At 28.5% G+C, this 11,087-nt stretch overlaps 1 protein-coding gene across 1 annotated transcript; it reads right to left on the reverse strand.

The window, feature by feature from the left end:
• Window positions 1-501: 501 nt before the first annotated feature.
• On the reverse strand, window positions 502-10,406 carry Mlc2 (myosin regulatory light chain 2). Its single transcript, XM_075381822.1, has 5 exons — window positions 10,247-10,406; window positions 5,812-6,000; window positions 4,631-4,811; window positions 2,794-2,866; window positions 502-970 (listed from the first exon to the last, which is right to left on the reverse strand). Exons 1-5 carry the CDS (start codon window positions 10,247-10,249, stop codon window positions 817-819), a joined length of 600 nt encoding a protein of 199 aa, XP_075237937.1. The 5' UTR covers window positions 10,250-10,406; the 3' UTR covers window positions 502-816.
• Between the last annotated feature and the right edge of the window lie 681 nt (window positions 10,407-11,087).

Raw genomic sequence — 11,087 nt, forward strand, 5'->3', positions numbered from 1 at the left:
ATACAAGTGAATTATCAAATGAACAGCGTTTAAAGAGCACTTATCATTTTCACGAGAGTCCTATCAAATCTCGTTTGTTACACAGAATTGTAGATTACAAAAGGAAGTAAGGATTAATAAGGATCAAATGACTCAGAACAGAGGGTGAAGTACGCATTCAATTCTGCATACTGGATTGGGCAATGTATCCTAAACAGTACGTAAAAAAGGTTATTCTTGTGATAAAAATTAAAAAATATCTTCAAATTATCAATAGGAACCAAGCAATTTTTATTTTAAAAACCGTTTTATTGCTTCCACAATTTACTTGAAAGAAACTTGCTTTGAGATTATTGGAAGCACCATTTCTATAAAATATAATCATCGAAATTTGTACTTTTGGTAAAAGTTAAATTTCTCGACTATGTAGCCAAAAAACGTAGAAATAAAATAAAACACAAGGTGTTCGATTGAGAACCTCTTTTTTTTTAATTTGGTTTAATGAATAAATAGACACACATATTTAGAGACCGATAGCTTTATTTAATTTTTGTAAAAAATTTACGAATCAAATTTTTTTTACTGAATCTTGCTTGACATTGTGTAAATACATTTTTCTGATATTCAGTTTCTTATAATATTATTCTCTTCATTTATGGTCATTACAATGGTCCTTGGAAAATAAATAATTTTTTAATTAGATATTCTGATAATAGATTTATTACAAATATTTTGGAGATGTTTATTCGTGATAAGATTTTAAAACGGCGAATGTTAAAAGATGTTCATTGACCGTATTTATTTTTACTTTCAATTTACATTTTGAAAAAATAACAATTATGTTTCCTCTTCTTCAGCGGCACCAGTCAACATCTGGATCAGAGCTTCGGTGTCAATCATACCTTTGTCGTCAATTACCATGCTCTCAAAGGCATCTTCGACTTCCTTCTGGGAGAATTTGTCTCCCCATGTTATTAAGGCGTGTCTTAATCTGAAATAAACAGAATAAAGGCAAAAATTATAGTTGCATTTTCATATAATTTAATTGGAACTTTAATCGACAGATAAAAAGATTTGTAAAAAGAAGTTAATAATTTAAAAAATTTATAATAAGTAATCTATAAATGCAACTGAATCCAAATATAAGCCATAGTCAAATATATTATTCTGTATTAAAATAGAAAGACGGCAATTAAATTGATTGCGAGATAGACGTTATACTCATATGCCACGAAATTCCATATTCCATTCTCACGTACAAGTTTCTTTGTAAGCTTCTGTATAATTCATCAACCAAGAAATAAATAAAATGAAAATATAGGAAGAAAATATTGTAATGAAAAGTCATCTTTTTGGAGAGTTAACTCCGCAAAACAACATGCTAAAGAAACATCCTTCAGAATTATGCTTAAATAAATTTATTTTTCGAAGACCGCAAAGATATTATATCAATTAAATGATAATATTATAAAATAACGTTAAATTATAATTCATAATTCCTAGATTTAGATCTCTTGTAGAAACCCTAATCAATTTTAGGAAAAATAACTATCATTATAAAACGTATAATACATTTAAAATATTTCTTTAGTAAAAATAATGAACTTTTAAATAGAGAAAATTGTCACACGTTTTGCTAATGGCTGCCACAATACAAGATATCTTTCCTTGCACTTCTTTCCAGTATACTACAGGATCGTTTTTAATTAAATATGAGTTCAAAGTCCATTGAATATATACGCTATAGGACAGATAAATAAGATATTACATTCATGTAAATATTTATTACAAATGCATGAAGCAACAAAGATCATAAAAGAGTAATTATTATTTTTTCTGCCTTTTATTCGTATCATAAACAAAAATTTTATAACTTAAGGTAAGTATTTAGAATAAATAAGTGATTGTGAACGCTACTGGAAAATAGCTTTACTCAGCATAAATCATATTAAAAATTATCTCTGCAGCGGAGTGTTAGCGCCTCGGCCTTTTATCCAAAGGTCTCGGGTTCGAATTTCGGTCAGGCACGGCTTTTTCATACGCTACAAGATTCCATTTCCATATCCCATGTACAAGCTTCAAGCTTATGTGGCAAAATTAAAAAAAATAAAATAAAATAAAATAAAAAAAAAATTAAAATTGGTGAATTTTTTAATTCGACTGAGATGTTGAGATGTCGATAAAATATCCTTTACAGAAAATTTCCACATCATTAGATTATATAGTAAACTGGTTTTTTATCCATTCATTTATCCGTTAACAGGATAAATGAATGGATAAATAGAAACACATACCAATAATTTTAACAGATTTCTTTGTTTAGTAGAATAGTTTACTATTTAAAATATTATTTTAAGTTTAAGTAATTATACACGCTGTAATCGCTGTTTTATTGAATTTAGTAGTTTTAACATTTATTAAACTTTTCTATTTAATATAAATTATCACCTTAATATGTAAAATATAATAAGTAAGTTAATATTTAAAATAAATAACCAATAAGACATTTTACTTTTTTACATTCATAGAGAATTAAAGTTTATCACAAAATTAATTATAATTCATATAATTTTACATTCTGGGCATTGTAATTTTATTGGCGTATCGTCAAATTTTTAAATTTGATTTTTTTTTACGTTAAATTTTATGAAGTTATAAACAGATAAAATACAGGAAATGCCAAATTGGATTTTAAGTGTATCCACCGACTCGATGTAAATTTAGCCGTCGTTGTGTTAAAAAAAGAAAGAGAACGTGAGTTCAAAACCAAGGTTAAACTTATATTTAAAACCACATAAAAGTTTATTCACTTACCGTTCTCCATCAATTACTCCGTCATTGTCGAATGTCTTGAAGGCAGCAATGATGACATCATCTTCATCGGAACCTACATTCACATAAAAAGCAATGTATCAATTATTTAGATCTTATAATTTTTTTAGGATAAGTAATAGGTTAAAAAAAAGTTATATCTACAAAAAATGAATATTATCTAAATTCATGAAGTAAAGGCTTTATAACTGCTATAAGGAAGAATTTCTTAGAGGAAATTCGTAAAGTAGTCGTTACTATTTATAGAATTTGTTTAATATTATTAATTTTTTTTCTTTATTTAATAATTTTTCATTTAATGATCTATTCATACTGAGTTATGAGCAAAAATGAGAAGCAGAGTAAGCTTAATTGATTTTAGGTCTGTAGTTAGCCGGCCTCCGTGGCGCGAGTGGTAGTGTCTCGGCCTTTCACCCGGAGGTCCCGGGTTCGAATCCCGGTCGGTCAGGCATGGCATTTTTCACACACGCTACAAATCATTCATCTCATCCCCAAAACTCAGCCCCGGAGGTTAAAAAAAAAAAAAAAAGTCTGTAGTTAACCACCCTCCGCGTGGGTCTAGTGATCAACTCATCATCGCAAATCAGCTGATTACGAAGTCGAGAGTTCTAAAGTTCAAATCCTAGTAAAGGTAGTTACTTTTATACGGATTTGAATACTAGATCGGTGATACCGGTGTTCTTTGGTGGTTGGGTTTCAATTACCCACACATCTCAGGAATGGTCGACCGGAGAGTGTACAAGACTACACTTCATTTACATTCATACATATCATACTCATTCATCCTTTGAAGTAATACTTTACGGAAGTAAAGGAGGCTAAACAGAAAAAGAGAGAGGTCTTCAAGATACAGCTTGCGAGAAGCTCTGAAGCTTGTATTGCTATGAATAAAATCGTCTTCAGGTGGGCATTTAATGACAATCCTAGGGCAAGGAACTTGGCAGGTAGTACCTGTTGTAGTAACTCAAGCTGTCTTATCTTCTCTAAATGTTGGCTATAGGCATATCGATACAGCATATGATTTTACCCAATAGAAAATAAATACTGTAAATATAAAGAAATGTTTATTTAAAATACTACTCATTTAAATTACATTTAACGATCTTAAATACAATTATAAACATTTTATGGTTTTCTAATATTATTCATTAGTAACATTTTAGTAAAATAGTATTGATGCTGAAATTAGAATAAGGACAAACAAAGCAAAAGGTAAAATCGTGAAGATAAGGAATGTGTTTTGTAGTCTTGACTTAAGAGCTGTTGAGATACTTTATCTTTTCAATAATGACGTACGGAATCCAAATCTAGACATCTTATAAAAATAAGATCAGATTGGAGGTTTTTGGAAAGAGGATTTACAGATATATTTTGAAAACATCATGGATCTAAATAGTAACGAGTGTGAAACTAATGAAAAGAAGGCAAAAGGAAACAGAAATCAAAGTCAGAAAACCTCAAAATATTACGCTCAGAAGTATCAATGTTACGTTCTGTAATCTAAGTAACGGAATGTATGGAACGCTGGCGCAAGTTTTGGTAGCGGAAGATGAACGAAAGATTCAACTTTAGATCGAGCCAAATTTTCAGAGAATTCATTGGAGTATCAAGAGTACTTGGCTCCAAATTTTTCTACGCAAGTATCACAAGATGAAGAGAGGAAAAAACCTTTCACTATGTTTTACTTTAAAACACTTTTATATAATGAATAACATGAACAAAAGATCATTTTCTTGCAATTGCAATTTATAAATAAAAGTTACAACTGTTCTACAATAAATATATATGTTTGTTTTATTTAAATATTTATTTAACCTACCACCAGACATTCTGTTGGCAAACAAAGTCAGAAGTTGGGTGAAGTTGATCGGACCAGAAGCTTCGCTCAACATTTCTTCTAATTCCTTCTCTGTTGCCAATTTACCGATCTGATCGAATGTTGCACGGAGGTCATTCTTTCCAATGATACCATCCTTGTCGTGATCCATCATTGAGAAACCCTAAAAAAAATTACAATATCTTAATTAATTCTTCAGATTTCAGTTTTATTTTTTTTTAATAGTGCATACGTTTTTAGAAAAGCTGCATTTCTTGAACTATTTTAATAGTAAAAGTGTAATTATATTTTGATTTTATGTTTTTTACACTCATTTTTCCAAAAACTTACAGTTTTACTAAAAAGTAAAATTTAATTTATAAAGTTTTAATTAAATTTAAATGTATAAAGAACAGTGTTTAAATACAAAGATTAAAATCCGGCGTATGAATAAAAGAGAAAGGAAATAAAAATAATTTATATCTTATTTTATAGAGAATTTAAATATATCTTTAATGATGTATATATAATTAATACAAAAACTAAGCGATATTAGTATTTAAAAAATATACTATAATATTTTTTATAACTATCGTTACACAATTCCTTTGTACTGACTTTTACATTCCCGGAGAATATAGCTAGAATAGGGGAAAGTATGATGATTACGACAAAAATTGAGTTATCGGTTTTTTTGGCAAATCTTTACGTTTTAGGATTCAACTGGTTCATGTAAATCAAAAACACTTATGCACGTAAATATATGTGCGTACATATGTGCTGCGCTGCTTTTGACCTTATAACTCAGGCTATAAAAATCAAAGTAGCTTTGACACCTATATTTTATTCCAGACCGAAAATGAGAAGCATTTTTTCCATTACGTTCATAAAATTTATAGTTTATTTTTTCGATATTTTTAAACAACTCTGTTATAAATTAGAAAAAGGTTTTTTTTTTAAAAAACAATGTTATTTCATCTTTCTGATGTTAATTATAATAATTAAAATTAATCGATTAAATGATGGCATTTAGAAAAAGATTTCTAAATTTAATACAGTTGTACTTTTCAGATATTTTCCGTGATATGGAATAACTCAGAATATTAGATAAAATATATTCCGACAAGATTATTTAAAATAACTCAAGATTGTTATTCATTAAACTCTGTATTAAAAATGCTTACCTCCTTGAATTCGGCTACTTGTCCTTGTGAGAACATAGAGAACACATTACTGCCAGATCTCTTGGCGGCCTTCTTTGATCCCTTTGAGCTCGGCCTCTTTGCTGGTTCGTCAGCTGGAGCTGGTTCTGGGGCAGGTGCATCAGCTGCGTCTTCCTTTACCTTCTTCTTCTTCTTCTTCTCCTTATCAGCCTGTATTTTATAACAATTGAAACGATAAAAGTTAGATAACTGTATTTACTAAGAATTTATTAACAAAACTTTAAAACCTGTAAGCGTAATCATTTCAATTATTTGAAAAAAGAAAATGTTTAATAATAGTTTCCGATCAAATATTAACGTTACAACTCATGAGGGAAGCTTTTGAAAATAAACTTTTTATTGAAGGTCGTGAAATTAATCTAAAATAATTGCGTTTTGTTATTGGAAAACCTACTGAGAAATATGACCAGCTTAAAATTCATATTATTCGACGTCAAAATAAATTTAAAAGAATTTAAATACATTACGAAAGAAAAATTTAAAGAGCGATCAATAGGTAGAAAATTCTAATAGAATATTACTGTTAAGATCTACTTCACAACGTTTGCAACATTGTCTGTATCAGGCAGACAAGTCTTGTTTCCTCAAAATAAGACTGTATTTGCAAAATAATATTCTATCTTATGATTCTGGAAAAAAGTTTACTTTTAATTTTTTACTTTTAAATTGTTTAATTTAATCATTTTTTAGTTTAAACAGCATAAACAAAAAATCGCAGAAGAAATATAAATGAAAAAATGTATTAAACAAAAGCAAGTGCAATTATAATAAAAAAACTACAGGTGAAAGTGTATATTAATTTTCTATTCTTCAGGAATAGGTTTCGTTCGGTATCATTCATTAAAACCGAGTTATCAAAAAATTTTAATTAGAAAAACTAAAATAATGGTAGTAGATAAAACGACCTAATTAACATTAATATGTTGTTTAAAATCAGAATCGTTAAAAAATTGACGGAATCGAAACAATACGAAAATACGGAAAAAGTTAAAATACGTAAAACATTTTTAAGTAGCTACAGAAAAAAGTAATAAAGTCTGTCTTATTAAAAAAATATTTTTATTTTTTCTTCTTTTTAATCGCGTTTTTAAATGCAAACTTGTAAAACTTACTTAATTAAAATTTAATTTCCTTGTTTAAACCGAAGGATAGCGGTATATCTAAATGTATCTTCCACTTCGAATTTTCGAATTAACTATTAAATCATACTCTTAAAATAGTAGTTACCTTACTTTGGTTTACATTGTTACAATTATCTTAAAAATTTTGTACAATTTCATTTTTGCTTATCGATGATTATCATTAACACGGACCATCATAAAGAAGTTAATAAACTAATAATTTATATTTTTCTCTTAATAAATACTTCTTGGTTCGTTTATATAAACAAATGGATTATAAGCGATTGTGTTTCAGTAAAGCAATCTAAAAATACAACTACTGACGATCATTTAATGGGAACGCGAACGCTAACCAACTTTGTCCATAAGCGGCCTCGTTACTGTTTGTTGCTTCAATGGCTTTGGCTGCGTTCCAGTTCTGAAATAGCCCTTCTCAATGTCCGCAGTGCAATCAACACATTCATAGTTTACCACACCCGATACCATTTATATTCAATTTTAATAATTTCTTTTACAATCCAAAATAGATTATTTTTTAGGAAGTAATCGATAAACCATTTAACAAAATCTCAAAAATATAAGCTAATATAACTGCGTTTAAAATAGTAAGAATATATTGATTATCGATATAAATCTGGACTTTTAATTGCTTTTTCTTTTGTTTAATATTTTAATTATATGTTCTTATAATACATCTTATACACTTCACTAATTGCGATGTAATCTAATCAAACTAAATTTATGGGTTTGATTGATAATATTGCTTCAGCTTATGGTTAAACTATTAAAAACAATGTAATTTTAAAATTTAGTTTATACTAATAAGGAAAATGAACTACTTTCTTCGAGAACAGAAAAATATCCATACTTATTTAACACATTCGCTGAAATAATCTAAACTTTAATGATTCCTTTAGTTCTGGCTGATAATTGATTGATGGTAGCTAAATTATTATACCAATAATTATGATAATCAGACAGTGTGAGTTTCCGAGAGAGGAAATTTACTTGTTGCTTTATAACTGTAAATATATTAAATCTTGCCAATTCTACTTAAGCTTTGCTTTATAAAACGGCTGAAATTATCAACGGTAAAATGGAAACTTTGGTTCAAAAACTAATAATACATAGTGTTTCAGGAGAGAGAGAAAGGAGTTATAAAAGAAAGTACTTATTTAAATCAAAATAAATTTTGTATTAATAATTTATAATGTATAAATGAAAAATGTTACTGTTTTATTGGCGAACAAACGTTTTGCACTTATATTAAAACTCGTGCTTTCAAAATATTTCTATCAATCTGTTTCCTTTATTTGTTATCAGTTATTAACATAGTAAATGGAAATGATATAGGACAAACAGCTGGAATAAACCGGTCCAGAGTTGTCTTCAAATAAAGTAAGTAGAAAAGACTAAAGGAACCAGTTTCACTAAATTTTATGAAATAATCTAAATAACTAAGATTATTAATCTATCTAAAATATCAATAATCTTAATATAGACAATATAAATGATAATCAGTAAGTATTTTAGAAAGTAGGCTACAACAAAATAAATTTTTATTTAAATAATATACAGGTATATCAATCAATAATCAGCAACTACACCTGAAATTAGAGGTGTATCAATTGTTTTACTAATAACGCAATTCTTAAGACAACTTCAGAATTATTTATAATCCTATTATAAGCCTTACATAACATGGGGGATTAAATCGTAGATTTCTATTAAAAATTTCTCGGTCTTTTAAAAAGTTTCTAGAAAATGTTTATTATTGGAAAATAAAATTAAATAAACGCGACATACTTTTTTTTCATAAAATAAATTAGTCAATTTCGGAATAGCGTGTAAGTTATTTTTTGAATGATACGTCTTTTATGAAATTCAATAAATTTGAAATCAAAATTATTTTGCAATTTAAATTAACGTAAAGTTACTGGTATAGATATAATTTATCGACAGGTAAATTAATAGTTTTTTATGGTTAAATTTAATTTAACAAAATTTAGTTTATTTCAGAAAAAAATCTTTTCTTTTCTTGTTTATGGTTGATTAGCTGTGCGATGTGTGTATTTATGCTTCTGACAAGTATGGTTTTACTTAGAATCCCATAATCAGATGGAGCGGCTGGAAGAGATTTTATGCTTTGCCGATTTTTATACTTGAGCCCTGATTCTGCAAGAATCGTTACATAATATACTTCTAGTTTCAGGAACAAAAAGGACTCAGAGCCAGAGGAATTGCTCTGCTGTGAAAAACTACAATATCCGTCAGAAGGTGATTAGTTTTGAGTGCAATAAAACAAATCTATATTCGTGAGTTCATAATCGCTGAACTCTCGCATAATTTTTTACAATATCTTGCCGGTTCTTAAATTAATAAAGTATTTTATTCTGTTATACTAACATGCGTAATAGATTACGTAAGAGAAATAGTTCATTAATAAAAAAATTAGTCGACAAATATACAAACTTCCAGCTAATTCCTGGGATTTGTTAAAAAATCTTTGATAATAAATTCACCACACTATCCGTTCCATAAGACAAATTATCAACAGTGTAATAAATAAATGTTCTTTTTATCGAATGTTAAACAGTAAATTTCTCTGCGATCATCCAACGGACGTTAAGTCAACTCGTATAGGAATCTTACGTAGATTTACAACTTTTCTCACAATCTTTTAAGATATTTGAGAGCATTAACTATTATGTAATATTATATATTTTTATTACAACTGCTACCTCAAACATGCTTCTATGCGTATATTAATTTGTGTGAGATTAATGAATGATAAATAGAAAAATGCCAGACACTTGCCGGGAATCGAACTCGGCAGAGTTATTGAATTAGAACCGTGTAATGTTTTTCGTATTTTACTCATACATCCTTTTAATCATAAAATGTTCACGACATAATGGGGAAACTCAATTTTGATAACTATTAGATTATTTTACAACCCGCACGTGGAAAAAAGTTTTATTTAATCTTCTGATAAAATATCAAAATTTCATTATTGCAAGCACATCACGTGAGGAATGATGAAAAATATGAGGTACGTAATTTATTGTACATATTACCAACCGATAATTAATGACCTGTCCGTTGAGAGCAGGTGTGGTCATTTTTTAGTAAAATTTATACGTCGTGTGAAAACCACGGATCGTTTGATTCCTGCACCAGGTTGTATTTTATTTATGATTTGTATACGATGACGCATCACCAGGTGATCGTTAATTACTTTAATTACATTTATCGTTTAAATCTATAGTACTTACCATGTCTGACGATTTGTTGTTTCGGTGATTACTTAGAGGTAAAGGATTGACTGCCCGTGCAGACACTAAACTGAAAGGCTTCCGACGACCGCCGTTGTTCTATTTTATCATCGCGCAACCTTCCCCAAAAATAGCCACAACCAGAGAACAAAACGTCCCCCTCTTCTAACCCCTCCATCGCATCGTGTCTGTTACCGATTTGGCCCCGACCAGGACCCTCTTTCATCCCCCCTCTGCCTTCGATTTGGGCTTACCCTCTTTGTAAGAGAATTTACCCGAGCAAAAAAAAAAAAAAAAAATATATATATATCTTTTCAACTTAAAGAGGGAAAAATTGGCACACTTATTATGATTCAATTTGTCGCTCTCACCTAGTTTTATTCTACTTTAATGATAAAGGCCGAAGGAGAATCAATCAAATATGAAAACTTCATCATTTAAGTAAATCTTAAAGTGATATAGTAAATGACTTTGGTTCGATGTTTTATATTTTTAGAGTATTTTCTGATGATTAAATTAGTAATGAAACAGTAAAAATAAAGATTTTTTTTTTAATAAAGACAAAAGTTTTGGATTAGTTATCGATAACTTTTCCTCATTCCGTGCATATGAGTAATTATATGTTTCATATCTGATACTAACCGCTAATACGTATCATTACAATCATTTTAATTTATTTTATTATGTTACTTTGTCACCATAAAAAGGTAGTTTATTTTTTTATTTATAATTCATTTAAATCAATCATAAGAGCATATAATTAAAGCTTATAAAATTTTCTTTAATTTGACTTAGCTTTTTATCTTTCTACTATGGATATAAAATTCATTACAACGAAATG

The sequence above is a fragment of the Lycorma delicatula genome, chromosome 1 (genome assembly GCF_047948215.1).
Source record: "Lycorma delicatula isolate Av1 chromosome 1, ASM4794821v1, whole genome shotgun sequence".
Taxonomy (NCBI): Eukaryota; Metazoa; Arthropoda; class Insecta; order Hemiptera; family Fulgoridae; genus Lycorma; species Lycorma delicatula.